The sequence below is a fragment of the Pectinophora gossypiella genome, chromosome 1 (genome assembly GCF_024362695.1).
Source record: "Pectinophora gossypiella chromosome 1, ilPecGoss1.1, whole genome shotgun sequence".
Taxonomy (NCBI): domain Eukaryota; kingdom Metazoa; phylum Arthropoda; class Insecta; order Lepidoptera; family Gelechiidae; genus Pectinophora; species Pectinophora gossypiella.
In genome coordinates, this window is record NC_065404.1 from 286,543 (window position 1) to 308,113 (window position 21,571).

Genomic DNA, 21,571 nt, shown 5'->3' on the forward strand with positions numbered 1-21,571 from the left:
GGAAACGTGACGCGATCCGTTTCCCGAAACGCATACATTTACACGCGGGGTGAACGCACTCTCATTAAAGGGCTTCCGATTTTAAACACCCACACTATCCATTACCTCTTCTCTTCCGAACATAAACTTCTAGTTGACTACGAACACCGCAATGGATGAGCAAAGTACATCAGTCCGCGACGAGTGTCACATTACGAGGCGCGCGGCCCTTATTTTTATTTTGTCAAATTGTAACTGAAATAAAACGGGCGTCGTAATAAAAATACCATTGGTACTGTTATTGCAGCGTGTCTGGAAATAGACGGTGTCGTGCGCGCGCGCCGCGGTAATGGACACTCTCTTGCGCCATTCATACCACGCTATAAACATAATATATGCCTCAAATTGGACTCTACTTGATGGTAACTTATCTTTACTATTGTAAAGATGGAAAGTTTATGTAATTGCTCTTAGTGTGTTGTAAGAGCCGACGTCTCGAATGTTTGTGACAAATGGAGTTAACAAAAGGTTTGGCAGCCAACGGCTAATGAAATAGGCATTTAATATTACTTACTTACTTAATAGGATGTGAATGGGGAATCATGTTTCACTAAGTACTTTTGTTTAGTATTATAGCTGAGCAATAATCTCAACTTTATAAAATGCTCAACTTGGTAAACTAATAGGAAATTAAAATTGCAGCCAAGTATATACGAAACTTTGGTTACTTAAAATATTTTTTTATTATTTATGATTTTATATTCTTTACTTTCTAATAATTATCATTGTAATTAATTACATTCTCATTTGGGAATTAGAAATATACCTAAACCGTTCACAAACGAATAAAGCACTCAAATACAATTCATTTCAGAAATTATAAATGGTTCAACATTCACGCATAATATTTAGTCATAACCTGGTGTGATATTATACGCCCATCAACTGTGATGCCCGCCCTGCGCGCGCGCCGCTGCCCCCGAGTACGTATAATCCAACCTGCCGTCCCGCCCGCCTACTGCACGGTTAAAACCCAGAAATAACATTGTTTTATAGTATTTATTCTTCAATTAGTAATATTGAAGATCGAGTATATATATCTAAAGTACTGTAAACATTGTATTAAACATAAAAAAAACATAAAACTATTGATTTATGTACTTTAATGCGAATGCAGGGCTGGCATGTCGTTCTGAGCTTGTCCTAGAAGTCGTATTGCCGATATACTAGTGACCAGTCACCGTACGATTTTAACGGGCTCTGTGGTGCAGTGGTTGAACGTTGGGCTCATGATCCGGAGGACCCGAGGTCGAAACCCGGATATATCACAAAAATCACTTTCTAATTCCTTGTTAGCTTAGGGCATTGCACACTGACCACCCGATGGTACGAAGGTAAGATGATCGAGCTTCGGAGGAGACGTTAAAAAGTCGGTTCGGATGCGTATTTATGTGAGCCATGACAGAAGCCTTCGATGACGCTAACATCATCTCCCTAGCGTTATCCCGTTTTCACAGGGTCCGCTAACTAAACCTGAAGATTTGACAGGTCCGGTTTTTTCCCAAATCAATCAATTTTTAACTCGCGAAGGGAATACCATTCCATTACAGGTTAGGTCACATAGTTTTATTACTTACACAATAATAGGGACACATACATGTGCCAACGGGCTCTTCATACATTATGTACTTTTTAATAAAATAAAATAAATAAATACCTCTGAAACGCATTTATTGGCAATGTGGGTTTCCTCACGATGTCTTCCTTCACCGCAGAGTACGTGATAATCATTTATGATCCAAACATGAATTCGAAAACAAATTCGAAAATCATTGTTTTAGGCCTGTGCTGGATTCGAATCTGCGACCTCAAAGTGAGAGGCAAGCGTTTTACTTACTGGCTTGGGTGAGCCTCTTGCCATTCATTATTATTTATTATTTTTATTATAGTCTTCTTGCTTGTCAGTTCTTCTATGCTGTTCTGGGAGCAAATAAAAAACATAGAACACGTTCAGCTGCTTCTCTTCCCGGGCATGTCGTAAAAACCGACAGAGAAAGGCGATAGGCTGATCCCTTATCACCATAAGGTTCATCATATCCATCTTTGGACTTAGTATCAACAGTGGCTGCAAGTTGTCTTTGATTACTTGTGGCTCTGCCCACCCCATTAGGGATTACGGGCGTGAGTTTATGTATGTATGTTATTGCATTCCATGTAGTATAATGGGATGTTACATAGGCATGTAACATGTGCCCTACAGGGCCCATGTTATAGGACACAGCAACGTTGAAGGGAAGAGACTACTTACTACTATTACCACTACACTACTATTATTACTATTACTTATTTTCTTTTTAGATTTTTGTTATCCGACTGACATTATCGACAATACTCATCTGGAAGAAATTGATATAGAGCAATAACACCGCTTTAGGCCCTTGCTAGATTCAAACCAGCGACCTCACAGTGAGAGTCAAGCGTTCTTCCATCTGGGCAGCCATGGCTCCTGTGATGGCGCCATGATATTATCCACTATTCTACCAAGAATCGTTGAGTAGCAGCACGTGTAACATAAGTAATTACCGTCGATCACAATTTTCTAATATAAACCTCCACTGGGTATTATTAAATTTAAGTATAGCTACAAAATATAAATCAAAAAAATATAAATCAAACATTAAGATCACAGTCGGCGATAGGTAAATCGTTGTTGACAATAACAGCTAAATAGTGGTCACAGTAACCATGGGTTTGGACTAACTATAGTTTTATTACTTACACAATAATAGGGACACTTACACGTGCCAACGGGCTCTTTATACACTATCAATTTCCTTTGCATTGACTGATTATACACTGGCTTTGTGTATGACACTTCGCTGTGTGAATATCAGTCACTTACAAGTAAGCAGTCTGTCCAAGCGTGTCACGGGGAACTATACTACAATTCAAAAACTCTTCATTGCACTTAAATCATATTAAAAATACATTAGGTATTATAATTAGATTGGTAGCAATAGGCGGCCTGCAAAATGTGCTAAGGTAGCAATTTCTTCCAGGCAACCTTTAGGTATAGGATATGAATTTAATAAAAAGTAGTGTAGCGGGATAGACAGTGCAAAATGAAAAAATAAAAGTTGAAAAATATAAGTAATTATAACTAGATAAACTATATTAAAAACAATACACCCAAAAAGTACCCTAATATCTGTATTTTGTCTTGTGTCTAAATGTGTGCTAATTTTCATCTTAATCAGTCCAGCGATTTAGGTGTCAAGAAGTAACATAATTACAGGATTTTTTTATCAAAGATAAGTATAGATAAAGCTTAGAATCACGTCGGTCTAACACAAAGCTTGGTGAGATGGTACTTACTAAGTTCATCTTACGATGGGTGTACCTCTGAGGATAATTGGGATATAGTCATGTTATGTTATACAGATAAAGATATTTATTTGCTAGAATATGGTTATATAATATGTTGGATTTATCTCTTGTGGCTTTTTATAAACTTAACGGTAAAAATAGATGGATAGATAAAATACTTTATTGAGCACAATGGACACAAAATACAGAAATAAGGACAACATAATACAAAAAAACACAACAGACGGCCTTATTGCTCTTGCAACAATTTCTTCCAGGCAACCTTTATACCGCATTTTCAAATTTAAAAATATTGAAAATACCGCATTTCCAAATTTAAAAATATTGAAAGACAGTATCGCTCTCTATAAGTACACTTATAGGTACTTCCTTCACAGACGGCACAAACAGGACAAATCGAAGTAGGTACTTGATCTAAAGTTAGCATGGGTGTCGCGTGCTCGTGCGCAGGGTGAACGACTGCGGCTATTCTGAGTGATACCAATACGATCGCAACTTGTCGCCCCACAGTTACTGCACCGGAGGGCGGGCGTTAAGTTATAGGGCGACACTTGTGTCCAAATTAACACTTTGTACTTACATACATGGTGTTAGTGACATCGTAACGAAAACTTTAAGAGGTGATTTAGATTTAGACTATGATTCTGAGTTAATATTGAGTGGAATTTTCCGTCTCAAAAGTATGGAACTGAAAATAATTAAAACAAAAATACTTAAATTTTTATGAATTTTAGGTCGGAAAATTCCACTTGATATTAACTCAGAATCGTGGTCTGAATCATCCCCCTCAGTATTCGTTACGATGCCACTAATACCCTGTGTATAATACATAAAATCACGCCTATGTCTTGTTGGGGTAAGCAGAGACCACGGAATTACACTATACTACGACCGTGACACACCACCTTCATTTCTTCTACTCTCATCAAAGACTTCGTGCATGCTCGCTGGTTTAGAGTACCTACTCTTGACTTACTTACTGCAAAATGTGTTTGGAGGTATGTGACCGATATGGGTATCATCATCATCATCAGCCGTACGACGCCCACTGCTGGGCCCCCAAGGATCTCCACGACGATCGGTCCTGCGCTGCCCGCATCCAGCGGCTTCCCGCGACCTTCACCAGATCGTCGGTCCACCTTGTAGCGGGCCTACCCACTGAGCGTCGTCCGACACGTGGTCGCCATTCTAGAACCTTTCCGCCCAATCGGCCATCGGTTCTCCTCGCTATGTGTCCTGCCCACTGCCACTTCAACTTTGCAATTCTCCGAGCTATGTCGGTGACTTTAGTTCTCCTGCGGATCTCCTCATTTCTGATTCGATCGAGCAGGGAAATACCGAGCATAGCTCTCTCCATTGCCCGCTGAGCGACACCGAGCCTCCTCATGAGACCCATAGTAAGCGGCCACGTCATAGTAAGCGATATGGGTAATCTACCTCCAAATCGAAGTCGATCAGCCCTTCCCCAAAATCGCGTTATTATCACGGAATCCGAGGGAACTCGGTCACCAGCCGCTGTAAACCATGAATCACAAGTCACAACAGTTACTACATAAAATGTGAACGTACACTTGTCCTGCTTATTACTTACGAGTCGATAAGTGAAAGGCTTCTTCCTACCCGACGGGAATGCGACCGCTTTTTACGATTGAAACTTGAACAAGTAAAACCTTCAGTACTTACTTAGCTACTTTTTATGCCGACTTTAAAAAAGTCACACCCTGTTTGGTGTGGTCCTTTGTGTCCCCGGCTTGCATCTCAGATGAGCGCTGGTTCAATTCCGGATTTGCACTAATGAGTTATTAATTTACACCGTTTTTAGGTAATTAGGTATTTTAGGTGTCAAACGAACTGCGATCGTCGATGTGGGCCGTAAAACTGCCAGACTTAAATGGTATTGGGTCGGACGCGTTTGTCGCATGTACCCTGAGCGGTGGGCGCGGATCGTCACGCATTGGGTGCCTCATGAGTTCATGACGGATAAAGGCGTTGTGGTAGACCTCGCCCATGTGGAAACGGAAGGCCTCCCCTTCCTTTTGTCCAGGGATCTCGTAAGCTAGATTAGGATGCCCTCCACACTTTAATCAAATCAAATCAAATATACCTTATTGCAGAGAACTAAATTTCAACAATCAGACATAACACATGAATACAGTACAACCTGGGCGGCCTTATTGCTCTAGAGCAATTTCTTCCAGGCAACCACCTAAAGGACACAAACATTTACAAACAACTTGGATGCGGGATGGTGCAACAAAAAATAAATACCTAAAAGTGAAACTAAAGTTACTATAATAAATACTCTATACTAAACGTACATATATTAATAAATAAATACTCAATATAATATAATACATGCACACACATACAAAACAAGTATTGAAACAAATAAAATACATAATAGTAACATCCTAAGAATATCCGCATAAGGATTCAAAATGAGCTCGCAACTGGTTTTTGAAACTCTGAAGAGAGTTAGCGACTCCGATGGAAGCAGAATGATGAATGATGGAATGTTTAAGTGTTTGAGTATTGTTGACTGACGTTAAGTAACTGTTATGTGTATTTTTTCTTTCAGATTACTTCACTTACCTAACCTAACCGATAGAGAAGTTAGAAAAGGAGAATTTGCGTTAATATGTTTACTACATGGACTAAGGATATTTGAGTAATACTTGCGATAAATGTACCCAAACCAAATACACGCAGTTACATGCGTCATGCAGTGTACCTACCTGTGCCACAAGACACCTCGCTCGTAAACAAGTCTAACGTCCAGTACCGTTCTAATAATATTGTGTAAATCAACCGAATAACTAGAAAAAGAATCACTTCGGCCCACGTGAGGCCGATGTAATAAAAATAAAAATAATACATAATTCGTAGTTGGTTGCGCAAACGAGTCGCCGGTCGCGCACAATCTCACAATAATAATGTTACAAGTACCTACCTGATTACTATTTTTCTGAATTTCTTGGATTACGGCCAATCGGATTATTTACTAATTCTACTATTAATACAATCCTACCTCTCATTTACATTATACCTGTTCGAATGTACATTGCCTTATTTATTAAAAAGTTCAGCCTTTAATTTCCTATCGAGTTGGTAATGTATGTCATTCGTTATCTAACTCGGGTGGCTGGGCGTGTGTTGTGTTACAGAATATAGTTAGGTTTACACGTGGCGTAGTCGCCAGCCTGATTTCATTCATGACTGAGACGCATGCCGCGATATTTGTAGATAAGCTATTAAATAAATTAATAAATTGCTCCACTTTCCACATAAGATTTAATTTTTTTCAATGTTTTCAGTCATCAAAACAGCCGAATCGGTGTTCAGTTTTAGATGCTTACGAGTTTACTCATTTAGTTGCTTGGTCACAAAGTAGCAATTCCATAATTAGACATTTTTGTTATTGTAGTAAATATTGCTTGGCATGATAGGAAGATTAAAAGAAAGAAAATTGTTAGCATCGTAATAAGCAGTCGCATTAAGCGTAATTAACATTCTAAATCCTTATCATTTTTGGCGATACATGGATCGTAGTAATCTCTTTACTACGCTATGTTAGAAGATATTTGCTGATTTAAGAACTTATCGACTATCTGTATTTAATTATGTTTTTGTCTTCCACATGAAGATCAGAAGTTATCTTTCTGTATTAAACATAACCGGATAAATATTGTGTTTATACCTACGTTCGTGTCGTGAAAAACCAAAAGCTTTCAGCTACAAACTTCGCAACCGTAGCGTCATCTACGAAAGCTACTTTGAGAAGTAAATTCATACAGGCAGCGCCATCTGTAAGCCGTGTGAGCAAATTAACTTGTACCGCGGTTTGGTTAGTGGTTGCTGATCGTGGCACACAGCACAAGTCTGTACTAAACTAACGAAAGCAGTAGTTTGCTTTGTTTTCGGTAGATGGCGTTATGGGCTTTCGTTTAAAATATTGTTTTTATTCGGGTAGGACATGGATATTACGAATTTTACGAGTAATATCACAGCCCATAATAATCACGCCTATTTCCCGTTGGGTTAGACAGATACCACGGAATTACACTTACCTACCTAGGTAGGTACTACGATCCTGACACACCACTTTTGCTTCTTTCATTCTCATCAAAGTCTTCATGCTTGCTCGCCGGTTTAGAGTACGTACTCTTGAGCTGGCCTTTCTTTAAAACATCTTTGATTTGATCGCGGAAAGATAAAATTACCAGTCATTATTACTAGTCAAATCAGTTACTTTTTACTTAACGACAAAACACGAAATTACCTACTATGGAATTTGTATGAAAAACGATCCTGGGACGTCATAGAAAAACGTGACAAAATGTCCCACTTATTATTACATTCTTTTTTATTCAAATTCATAGAGAAGTTAAATAGAAAAAAGAAAACGTTTTGTCATCTATAGGTCTGTCTTCTCTTCATCTTTGACCTGGGAAACTACCCAATTAATTATAGTACCCAATTAATTCATTGCCCTTAACGGCCTCCGTGGTCCACTGGTTGAGCGTTGGGCTCACGTTCCAGAAGTCCCGGGTTCGAATCCCGGTGGGGACATATCACAAAAATCACTTTGTGATCCCTAGTTTGGTTAGGACATTACAGGCTGATCACCTGATTGTCCAAAAAGTAAGAATCATCTGGATCACAGTGTTTCAGAAGGCACGTTAACCCATTGATCCCAGTTACTAGTTACTGGTGTAAGTAAGTAGTCGTTACAAGAGCCATGTCAGGGGCTTAAAGGCTGCTCAATAGTAACCCTGACACCAAAGGTGATGAGGTTGGTACTCCACCTCACAACCCACTCGATAGAAGATTGCCCTTATGTTACGGTCATGCGCCATACTTTTTAACATGCAAGTATAAATACAATAACGAATCTAAAATCTATAATACACTCATTATTTATATTAAGGTAACAACTGAGAACCTTTGCCACTTTTGCAACTTTATTTTGATCCTTAGTATTCACCATATGGGAGGCATCATCGCGCCATGCAGCAGAGGAGGTCGGTAATGAAATAATGAGACAATACACGGCGTGCCAGCAGCTGACAGATCAATGTCGGCTAGCCGGAACCACTGCCTACCAAACTACCCGCATATTACCATCTAGTCATGGGCAAATATACCCTCCTACCTTGACATAGGAGTTACGATAAACGCAGATGTAATGAGGTTGAACTCTATGCCTGTACCTAGGTCTGAGTAAATATTATAAGTAGCTATCGCTGATTTTATATTACATTGCGGTTTTTAAATTATATACCTACGTACTTCATTTTAAGAGCATCGAGTTCTTTTGCAATAAAATATTTTGTAAATAACAATATGACGGCATCAACAACGGAAGAATTACGTATGTACCTATTTTGTCTGCCTACTTACTCTATTTTATACCTCGCTACAGTTCGTTTCCATGCACAATCTTTTTATTTGACAGATTTAAGTACCTAATGGTGCTAATTCCTGCAGACGCCATCTAATTTTAAGTTATACCTGTCATTTTCTTATTCGTCGAAAAGAAAAGGGACGGGTTATCGACAAGCGTGAAATTTATGGAACACACGTCAATTTTAAGCACAAATCTAAAACAACCGTCTAAAAATTTTACATTGGCCAATAACCCGACAGAATTATGTTGACAGCACACGTCAAACGGTTTGCATGCCAGCGAGATACCTTTTTGATTCGCCCGGGTTATCCATTCATTTACTCATTCTTTCTAAAATTAAGAGCTGTCAATCATCCGTCCCTTTCCTTTTTGGTGGATAAGAAAATGACAGGTATAACTTAAAATAAAATTAGATAGCGTCTGCAGGAATTAGCACCAATGTTTCTTCTTTGGAATTTATCTATGTTCCTTAAACGCTGGCAAGTTCAGCATCCATAAAACATTTTATAGAAGCAAGAGTTGATTATTTTTACAAATAATGATTCCTTCAACTTAGCTGCGGTGCTCCATAAATATGTTGTATCCTCCCTCCTTCCTCAGATTTTTTTCAAAACGTCAACGATTTAGTTTTGATTCTTCTCTGAATATGAACCCAGCAATAGTGGAGTCCCGCGACTCCCGCGCCGCGTCTGCGCGCGCGGCGTGCGCGCAGTATTTTTAGCGCACAGCGATCGCCCGCGCGCGCCGTACGCGCTCCCTCCGCCCGTAATGCACCGCCTGTATCAATACTAGTGAACAGTGCAATAAACAGTGAAATGTGCATCTTATGACGAAGGCTGTGTCGCCATGGATCGCCTCAGACGACAGCGGTATAAGCTCGGCCGCCGACGGGTACGTACACACCGAACCTTTCGAATTGGGTCGCGATTGTTAGGTTATTTTGACATATATAGGCCCTAATATCTCTTTTAGATCTAAATCTAAGTTGTAAAAGTACCTTCTAGAGTGAGGGTCAGGTGGCAATATTGTTTGTAAGGAGATCAAAATGCGAGGATCATGGATAATTTGCAACACAACAGCAGACGGACGACGCGACGTGCGGTATACAGTTGCCAGCAGATGGCAGCGCTGATACATCTACAGCTGTTGCTATTGGGCGAACTTTATAATTACGAGCTTATTATAATTAAAACATTACTAATAAAGATATTCCTTTCAAAGCACTAAACCATAGATGTTATACAAACCTAAAGTGATTGAGTGAGTGACTAGTGTGACAACTAAGGCTTAGTTAGTGCTTGTTTTACAATTAAAAGACAATCTTTAAAATCCTCATTCATAAGTCCATTTACTTTCTAAAGTCTGACAATTGTATTTGGCATCCTGTCTCACACCTCGTACATCAATAAGATAATCTACACCAATTTGTCCTATTGAAAGATCTAGTTCAATACATTATACCTACTACGGTCATCCCGGTATTGAGATCCAAGATAAATATACTTTAACTCAAATATTTTTAGCCAAGACACAGAGGAAGATTTTGGCTTTTCAATATCATTTTGTATCTGTGTTGATTTGGTATAAACAATCTTGCTCGTAAAGGTTGAACTTACCTACAAGTAGCTATCTTCGCCTATAACCGCAACTTTAAATGTCTGGTTTTATTTATTTATAATTGAATGAACTTTATTACTTTTTTTTTACTATTTATTTATTATTTTATTTTCTTCAGCGAGCTTCAATTACAAATAAATACAAAGGTAGTTAGCAGAAGGCCAATTACAAGCTTCCACGTATAAAAGTCAAATAACAAAGAAATTTATACGTCTTAAACTTTACACAGACCATAGGTAAACAAAATGCTGCAATTTAAGTGAATAAAAGATCGAACAGAGTCTTAATAGAAATAAGAAATAAGCAGATAAATAAATAACAATAAAGTAAGTGTCAAACACTGTTGAGGAAACTACTTATTACTTGTTGGCCTTCGTGGTCCAGAGTTTGTGCATTAGACTCCCGATTCGGAGGTCCTGGGCTTGATTTCTCGTTGGGCAGGACAAGCGTATTTACCATTACGTTACCCGTCCTCCTGGATTGCCAAGAGTTGCGGGGTCAAATCCCAGGCTTTTCGATTATTTTCTTTCTTTGAGGGTTGATGAGGTAAGTCATTGACGCACTACCCACATGACAGAAAAAGATTTACTTGCCATGTTGTTTTATAAATCGTCATTTAATTTATAGCAAAATAGACAGATATAAAGAAAGAATGAAAGAAACGTTTACTGTAGTAAATAAATAAATAAATGGACAGTCAAATCACGTAACAAAAGCAACATACACAAGAGAGTACAAATAAATAGACAAGAAAGATTAAGGCAAATTGTAATTTTGTGTATGGACTAAACCTTTGACTAAATGTCTTGTCAAGATAAGATGACCCAATACACGAGCGATTGGCTTATCACCTGTCACTATGTGGTCCATCATATCTAACCCAGCATGTTGTACCGAAAGTGGCTGCAGGTCATCCCCTGGTATACCTATGTATGACTCTGCTCACCTCATTAGGAAATGCGGGCGTGAGCTTGTCTTGTCACTCAACTGAACCGCACATAATTATAGATTTTAAGAAAAAAGAATTTTTCCTCAATCAAAACTCAAACAAGTACATCAGTACGTTTTCAGGAAAGTTCCGTCTCATGAATGAGCTGAGTCACGGCGGAATACCGCGTGCTATCGAGCAAGTTGCGCGGGAGTTGATGTAGAGGTATAATGCGCTATGTATATGTATTTTGATATATGAATGAATGTTCTTTGAACTTCGAATATTTAAACACATTCCGAACCGGATTTCTCAAGTTTTTGGAAAGTTTTTACAATAGTTTGTTTTACACACGAGTAACGATATTCATTTATTTATTTATGTACACTTTTCATATCTATTCGCGCTTACTTCCTCACCTTTATATTGTTCTTTTACGAGAATGGCAAATGTAAGGTGAAGCTGTACTTAATGATGTTTCTGTTTTCTAAATGCATGTATTAATCTTTTGACTTCTTTATAATCCTCATCCCCCTCTTTTTTAATATCATACATGTACTAAGCTCTTCTTGCGTGTATTAAAACAATACTACGAATTTACTACTAAAAATAACATCTATTTCGAGATATATATAAGAAGATAAAAGATAAATATAGTATTCCTTTCTAAGTCCCTCCCCCCTCAGTCAACCCCTTTTGTATCAAAGATTACAGGGGCGTTAAAAAGGCCACATCAAAACAATGCATCTAAAAATCAATATTGCTACTTGAGATTTGTATGCAATGCGCACTTACTTGTTCGGTCACGAGTACTAATATACTTTGCAACCATGTCACATTAACTTTTTTGTCAAATTAAACCGGCGACAGGGTTCTAAAGTGGGTACATGATATTGCTCATGACTATACATTCGCACATAACGAAATAGAGGGTCGCCGCTTTATAATTAGACTAACCTTATAATACTTCCACAAAATTGCAAGTATGTTCCGCGGAGAAAATTTGGCAAATCCAATAATAATAGATGCCACTCTATGAGGGATGTTTCATGTTCCAAAAAACTGCATGTTTCATCTTTGTTTTTGTATATAAATGATGACCCTTTTTATTATGTCAAGGGAAAGGGTTTTGGCAAATTGAAATACGCCGATTGAAATACATTGTAGTATGTTTATGGTAAAGAAATAACGTGATGGCCCTGTGCGGAGAACGTGTGGCTTACATCGCAATGTTACGGGTTTGAATCCCGGGTCGGGTTCTAAACCACTGAATTCGACTTTATAAGTTTGAATTCATGTTTGGATCGTAGATATTTGATACCACGTGGTTTCCAAGATTTATGCCCATTTAATGGCAATAGGCTCGTCCCCTATTACATGAAACTTAGACAAAGCTGGCGACATACTATACACTTCTGCCTAGCCCTTCTGGGATACAAGCGTGTTGTTATGGTTTTTTTTTACTTGTCGGCTAGACTGGAAGTAAGTATAGAAACTGAGTTTAGCTGCTTGTTATTCCCGGCATATATGACAAACCTCTCAACTATATGATAATTAGATGTCGGACAATGTCTGCCGATATCGTCCGGTATCGGGGATACATCGCGGGACACGTATGACACATGTCGCCCGATAAAATCGCCTAATGGACACGAGTCAAGACTAGACAAAACTTGAGGCTTGGCCACAAGTTGTCTCCTGACGACTAATTGTTCAACCTACCCTGAAAGGGATTATGTAATGTTGTTTATCTAGAAGTCGGTAGTGAGAGCCACGTAGTATGGTTGTCAGCAGCGGTGAACGACCAGCTCACGCCGCATCGGCACACTCGCGTTATGACCAACTGTCTCCATTACTACTAGTAACTATAAAGCTTATTACTATACGGGACGGAGCCTGTAACATAAATAAAATGATCACAAGAGTAGAAGATTATCTTCAGTTTCATTTGAAGACCACGCAAGAGTCTTGGCAAGTGTCATGGTGGGGTCTTGGTTGATTTTGGTAAGGGGTCTTGTGTTGACATCGTAATTAACGATATAACATAAAATGCTTCATTGTTTGAAGATTGACGAGTCTACAACAGTGATAATATCCAGAGAAACATGCATTGATGCATTATCCCAATAGGAGAAGACAGACTTACAACTCATCAGAAAGCGAATTAATCGCCGTTGGTTTTAGAGTCAATAATATAATTATAATATTTAATATAATAATATAATTATATATAATATAATTAAATAATTATAATATAATTATAAAAATAATAATATAATTATATATTAATAATTATGTAATTATAATATAATAATAATAGTCAATAATATTATTATAATATTTGGCGAGCGAATTAACTTTTATTTGGCGCATTATAGTTTCTGTCATGTTTAGTAATTTGTTTCTTGGAAGTGAAAAAGTGTGAATGAGAGTCTTCCTTCGCAACTGGGTCATCGCATCGATCGAGACCTCGCGCCTGCGCATCCCTCACAAACTATTATTAACCTTATATTCTTCTAAATAAAGCACTTCTTCCTTTGCACTACGTGAACATATTCTTACCGCAGACAGCTACAAGACAAATGCGTTTGTCGCTCTTACTTTGACGTGACAAAGTTCATTTTCCTTTGAGTCGGGTTCAAGTGAACTTTCGAGTCACTTGAACCTTATTCGGTCGCGTCAAAGCCGATCATGAAGCATGGCAGCACGTATGTTTGACGACTACATTATTGAGTTGACAATGTTACCTCAACTTTTCTTTGAACACCTCATGAAGATTTCATACATGTCATTACAGACGGTCCTACTGAAAATTTCATTATTGCATGGAAAGTAGCCAACGCGAAAGTTTATATGGTTGTATGACTGTCTGCATGTTGTTACTAATTAACGCAAAAAAGACCGAATGGATTTTAGTATTTACAATTATATACCTAGCTTATACATCAGAATGACACATAGACTATAATTTTCGAAGATTTTGTGTGAAACTGTTAAGGAACTTAGAAAAGCCCTGCCATTTGCAGGCTGTTTTGGCTTGCGTTGTAAAAACTGAAAAAGTTGCACGAACGTAATGTATGGTGGAAACGTTTCTCTTAATTACTTCTACAAAAAAACTCTACGACAACATATCATAACACTATACTTTTAGTGTATAAACCATTATTTCCAAAATAATGAACCAACAATACAATTTGATACTATATTTCGAAAACTATACATCATCATCTTCAGCCGTATGACGCCCACTGCTGGGCATAGGCCTCCCCCAAGGATCTCCACGACGATCGGTCGAAAACTATACATATAGAATACTTATAAAAATAAATACTTTTATCGCCTCCGATATTAAAATTAGATAAATTTAGTAGATATTTAACACAACGTAATTTGGGCAAATATTTTAAAAAGTTACGAGATAAAAACGTGCATCTTAGTAGATGCTCCTATTCGGCGATGGACACGAAAAAATCGCGAGTAAAGTCTCTTCACATAAGTACTACATAAAATCATCCACATTCTACATAATAACATTTAACTACGTAAGTTTTCGGAAACTGTACCAATATCTAGGTACTCGTAAAATACCAAATAGCAAGCATTTTTTCATACGTATCTAACAAATATACACTCAGTCTCTGACTGTCATACCTTTTCACGCATGAACCGCTGAAAGGAAAGTACGTAGAGTAGATATTAAACTTTCCAGGGATGGAGTTAACCTAAGGCCATGTGGACGAAGTTGCGAGCGACTAGCTAGTAGTTAATAATGCAGATGCTATCATATAATCGCTGTACCGAGTGACCTTTTCGTAATTTGCTTCTGTGAAATGTACCAACTGCAGAATTACCTTTTTATTTTACCGTCTAATACATGAAAGGTCGCGATGTAGCGATAACGGTGAAACTGTAACATGTAACTGTACATTTATGTACATTCGGTAGGGGCCAGTGGGCGGGCTTCAGATTGCGTGGGCACGGCACTGCGGTGCTACGACGCTACGGCGCTACGTGGGTGCTACGACCGCGTAGCAGCCTGAAGGCATAGTACAAAAAAATATGTCTCGAATTGCGTGGAATGAATAAAATATACTTCGTCAACTATCTATTTGGTTACGTCGGTATTTTACATTACAAATACTAGAAAATGTTTTATCACTGTTAGTTTTATTTAGTAATATTTATGATGGACAATTGTTAAAGGTGATAATCTAATTCTGTCTCTCCATAAAGTTCATTTTATCCATCTTGGGACGTTACTTTATATCAACAGTAGCTGCAAGATGTCTTTATTACCTGCGGCTCTGCCCACCCTTTATGGATTACGGGCGTGAGTTTATGTATGTATTGCTCTCCTATCAGTCACGAACGAAAATGCCTCACAGACACTGCTTAAATCGTCTTCAATAGACTGACGAGGCAAGTGACCAAATCAAAATATCAATTAAAAACTCCCGTTCCCTTGATGTTCGTCCGTCGGGCACACGTCACGCGAGTGTGGTATGTGAGTCACAGCACATCACAACTCGCATATACTGCGACCTCGACTACAACCGGCGATTCCCACACATATTGCTCAGCCGTGGATGTTTATTGCAGATATTACTGCCCATTAATGATAATGTACCCCCCCCAATGTTCGGTTGTGCACAAACGTATGACTTCAGGACGCCATATGTCTTGATGACGCCTACTTGTCCTTATGTGGAGGAGACTGTTTCGATTTGATTGCGAAAAGTTGTGCCTTTTCCTGTTTAGATGTATGCCTTGGAATTGTTGTTTCATAAGCAATTTGGTTTTTAAGAAAGAAAGAAAGAAACGTTTATTATAAAGGGACACCACAGTTACAAATATAAAACAAATATATAATTTAAAACACGGAGTAACACACAACTTACAATCAAACAAAACACATAATAAAAACAACATACACGAGAAATACAAATAATTTACAGGAATTGCAAACCCAAGTTTAGGAATAACTGGTTTCTTGAATTTAGTAGTCAAGTCAAAAAGTCAAATACTTTTAACTAGTCATCGGTCTCCAATTGAACTACAGTTTAACAGAAGACGTTATTTGAAATAGAGTTATATATATAAAAAATGTCGTAAACGCAAGTTGCGCGTTATCAGTGACTCCGGCGACGTGGCGCGATCACCTCTCCTGACCCAGTTGTTGGTAATCGCTAATCTCGGCGGTCGGCCGGCGAGGCGGCGAGTGCAACGTGCGCGCGCAGCCCATTCACACTGGCTGGCGGGGGAGGGGAGTGAACTAAGGGGCAGGGGGGTAAACAGAGGGAGCGCGGGCGGGGCGCGTGCGGCACTCGTGTCTGTTGGGCGCGGGCCGCCGGCGCCGCGCGCTGCCACCACGGACGAGCACGACGCGCTGCCCCTGGTGGTCCGCAGCGGCCACCACCTCACGCCATGTCGTAACATGAACATGGGGTACAACAAGTTGTTCACGCAGGTGCGCGCGCATCTACTAACTAGTGACCCACGTGACGTGACGTGTCGGGACCCATCGGTTCTTGTGTTAAGTGCGTGGTTCGTGTTATACTGTGTGCTTCGATAATCTTCATGTCACGGGTTTGGTTTGCCGTTTTCATGTCTATGTGGTCTTCAGTCGTGATGTGACGGGTCAGAATTTGTTGACGAGTTCACTAAAGGTTATTTGTTTACCAACAACGATAACATCAAGGAATCAAAACATTATGCTTCATTAGCTTTATACTTCCTCGTGGAAATGAAAAAGAGGTAACTTAACACGCAAGGCCTATATTATACCTACAAGGGTTTTTTTAATTAAGTCGTGTTATTTTACGTTACACGTACAAATAGCTAATTTTAACATAAGGCATACGCGTCTACGTACCTAAGCCAGGAAACACAACACTGATGGACCTGAAGGTAATACAAAACAGTTAATACTTTTAAAATAAGCTATCGATACCCAGTCGCAAAACCCTAGTAACCTGAGCTCGTATTCGTGTAAGAACAGCTCGCAGGATATACATACATGTAGTATAGGTTCCATCAAAGCCTATATCACTACATTTAGTAAATTCACTAAGGCTAAGAATGAAATATTGAAGCGTTATGGTGTGTCAGACGATCTGTTAGAACTAGAATTGAGAAATATGTGCTTTGACGGTTCGGATATGTAGTGAAATTCGATTTTTGAGGCGAATATTAACATGGTAACATCCAAAAATAAAACCTAAATGAACACCCTGCAGGTTGATAGTTTATAGAAAGGACAGGTCAAGCGTGCAAAGTAGCGAGCATGTAGGTCTCTAAATAAATGAAAAAATAAATATTTCATTACGATTTACTTACTAGTTTTGAGCAATATGGGCACTCGTCTTTAGAAGCCCGTCTATAGAGTAACAATATTAAGCAATTCTAATAATATTACATGCATACGTGTCCAATTGGTAACCTCAATTTTTAAAGTTACTTAATTAATAAATGATTTATAACATTGATAAAGGATCCCTTCATACAAAAGATTTCAACGAGCTAATTTTTTTTGTTCCGTTATTTTCTTTTCGTATATAGGCTGTTTATGTTATGTATGTTATGTATTTTCTTTAACCATAAAATCAATAAGCCAATTTTGATGAAACTTGCATTACTCCCTAAGTTGGACGATACTTAATCCAATAACCGTCTTTTTGGAGTCGGTTAAAAATCACTTTTGTCTTCATAAAACAATATTTTCAACATTACCAAAGTAGGTACTATAGGTTGTCTAAACAGCGTCTAACAGCAGCCGGGTCAGGTCACGCAGTCGACCGCGTGTGGGACGAATTCGCAGAAATCCCTGGTTGCACATCGATCGTACACATTACCCTGCCAGCGTGGAGGGCTGCAGGACGCAGGGGGCGTGAACCCGGCCAGTCATAAATGCTCAACGACAGGTTGCTACCTGGTTTTATACCTCCTATAAATACCTCCTATAAACTAGTCCTTCAGTCTTTTCCTCACTTCCTTTCTTACCGCGAAATTCCTATAGTGAAGTCATACTGAAGTGTTTCCATTTTAAAAAATTCTCTATTTCTTCTCTTCTACTACTTCATCTCACTCTAGCCATTCCCGTGCTTTGAACAAACTCAAACTCAAAAGTTCGATCATTCAGTAATCAGAAATCAGAATCATTTATTTATTGAACGTAATTATCATGGAATAAACTTGTTGAAGGTCAATGTAACATTTTTGAATTTACGGCATGTCTCAAGGTGTTATAGCTGATGGATTACATTGGTCTCACAACCACACGAGAGAAGAAGAAGATCATATGATGAGGACAACAGTCCTCAATTCCACGCAATCAAGATCACGTTTCGAAAATGTGATAACCAGGACAGCTCCATGGAGCTGATTCAAATCCGCAACAAATCAAAAAGACCGGCAATTAGACGGCGAGGGGTACTATTTGTTCGAGTATTTATTTATTGCATCACCATCATCATCATCACCCCATTAACGTTCCCGCTGCTGGAGCACGGGCCTTCCCTATGGATAGATAGGGAGATCGGGCCTTAAACCATCACGCGGGCCCAGTGCGGATTGATGGTTATTAACGACTGCTAATGTAGCCGGGACCAACGGCTTAACGTGCCTTCCGAAGCACGGAGGAGCTCGAGATGAAAACTTTTTTTGTGGTCACCCATCCTATTACCGGCCTTTGCGAAAGTTGCTTTACTTCAACAATCGCAGACCGAGCGCGTTTACCGCTGCGCCACCGAGCTCCACACTTTATTGCATATAATATAGATTAATAGTTAGCCGTGGTGGCCCAGTACGAAGAACACTTGGCTCTCACTGTAAAGTCGCAAGTTCGATTCCCAGCACGCGCCAAAACCTATGATCATCGAATTCGTTTTCGAATTCATGTTAGGATCATGAATGATCATCACGTGTTCAGCGGTGGAAGAAAACATCGTAATGAGACCCACATTCCCGAAAAATGCATTTTTGGAGGTATGTGACTTAACCTGTATTAGGCTGGTTTTCCTTAGCGAGTTGGAAGGTCAGATAGGCAATCGCTTCTGTAAAAAACCGGACCTGTCAATTCGTCAGGTTAGGTAAGCGGACCTTGTGAAAACCGGGATAATGCTAGGAGGATAAATACGCATTATATAATACTAATGATGATAAGTCGCTATTTGCAGACATTTCCATCATCATATTATTGATCTGGATTCATGGCGTGTTCCGACAGAAATAGCCAATACAAACATTATTTCTATTGCGGTTGGCGTCACTCGTACAATCAGCTCACCATGGTCAGGCAGGTTGCAATATCCAATCTAAGAGACATTCAATAGTGCTGCTCCTACCCGCTGGCATCTCATCATATCCATTACTACCTTCTTGAGCGTTAAGTTCACAATCCGGAGGTCCCGAAGTTGAATCGCCGGAATGGGTGTATTTACTATACACTATGTATATATGTATGTATACATATATGTATATAACTTCTAAACCACCTGTCAGAATTTAACAACAAAGCGTCTTGATTGTCCGGTGGTTATAGGATATGTGACGTCACGACAATGTGACTGTAAAATATCTAGGGTATCAGATAAAAGAGCTCAATTTGCACATTACAAAGATTTTAATTTTTACAAGCTCAAACATGTTTCGGATAGGTTTTTTTCTCCAAATCTTGCATATTACACGTATCGAATGCACGTCATCTTATTAAACAAAACCCCAAAATGATATATAAATAAAAATATTCGTTTATTAAAATATTAGTTTTTAAACTTTATTAAAACTAAAGTAAGACTCAGAGGAGATGAGGTCAGCGCCTGATACGAATTGGTGCGGGGCGGAGAATTACCGTACATATTCTTTCTACAGGTAATCCGCCAACGATGGATATTAATCCGTCTGTACAGGATTGAAGGGCGAAGCGTCAGAGTGGCGACTTTTTCCATTTGATACATACATACATTGGCCACAGCATCTATCGTAGATGATTGTTGCAGCACTTGTGAGTCTACGGGTCCATTTGATACGTCCTAGAAAAAGCTACAGGACCAAATATCATCAAAGAGAAAATTTAAATAGAAAAAACCTGGCTCGGACGGGACTTGAACCCGCAGCTCTTGTCAAGCTGGGACGAGCGTGTTAACCATTACACCACCGGGTCCTCCTCCTGTCCATGCGAAATTCTTTCGATCTATAATCGTCATTAAGCCGACGCCATTTATCTTGAATATACCTAAATAAACTTTTTTTATTATTATTTTATTATTAATATTGAGTACTAATATTACTCCGTGGTCTAGTGATTAGAGCGTTAGGCTCACGATCTGGAGGTCCGGGTTCGATTCCCGATGGGGACATTGTCGAAATCACTTTGTGAGACTGTCCTTTGTTTGGTAAGGACTTTTTAGGCTTGAATCACCTGATTGTCCGAAAAAGTAAGATGATTCCATTTGATGAGGGGAGGCCTGTGCCCAGCAGTGGGACGTATATAGGCAGTTTATGTTTGTACTAATATTACTTTAGAAACCAAACCAAATATCATCGTTCAAAAATGTATAATAAGCCTTACTTTACTGCTCGCTATTTGTTTTGGAATATACAAAACACATTGTATTATTATTACCTGAGGAATTTCATGCGTCAACAAACGCGCATGAACTAGTTAAAATGATCCAATAATACCTCCAGGCGAGCTTCATGTGTGTATAAAGGTGTTACCAGACCAGTCGATCGATCGACGGGATCGATCAACGTCGATCGAAGTTGATCGATTGGCCTGATAGCTTAAATTCGTCGACGGATACCGTTGGCCGAACCAATCGATCGATTCCATCGGTCGACGTTGATCGATAGATTAGATTAGATTCATTTATTTCATATATTTAGTTATACAATTAGACACAATATAAAACGGTAACAACATAAATATGATCGTGGAAAATGATAACAAAAGAATGTCAACAGAGAAGATAATAAATTAAAATGTCAAAAGATAATAAACCAATACAATGTCATGGCTAATCATCATCAAGTAATTACAATTAAAAACAATGTCAATTTTTCATAAAATGGTCAACAGAATATAGCTCCCTATCCAACAAAAGGTTTCTTAGATAGTGACGATAGGTCTGGTAGCTTTAATTGATGGTAGAAACTATCGTTGGACGTCTAATCCATTCTACCATCAATCGATGCTGTCGATAGACGATCGATCGATTGGTATGGTAAGAACCTTAATGCCAATGGATCTGAAA

The 21,571-nt window shown here is 38.9% G+C and overlaps 1 protein-coding gene across 7 annotated transcripts in view; it reads left to right on the top strand.

The window, feature by feature from the left end:
- Nucleotides 1-21,571, top strand: part of LOC126369152 (voltage-dependent L-type calcium channel subunit beta-4) — a 128,385-nt gene that overhangs the window by 86,137 nt on the left and 20,677 nt on the right. The window contains exon 1 of one of the 7 annotated variants that reach the window (XM_050013639.1): nt 9,478-9,664. The exons of 5 other annotated variants lie outside the window; for them this stretch is intronic. In XM_050013639.1, the coding sequence (XP_049869596.1) occupies nt 9,620-9,664 (45 nt within the window). In that variant the 5' untranslated portion in view covers nt 9,478-9,619. Of the gene's footprint in view, nt 1-9,477; nt 9,665-16,647; nt 16,786-21,571 lie in introns of those variants that run through there. One more of the 7 variants, XM_050013699.1, reaches the window with a different exon arrangement.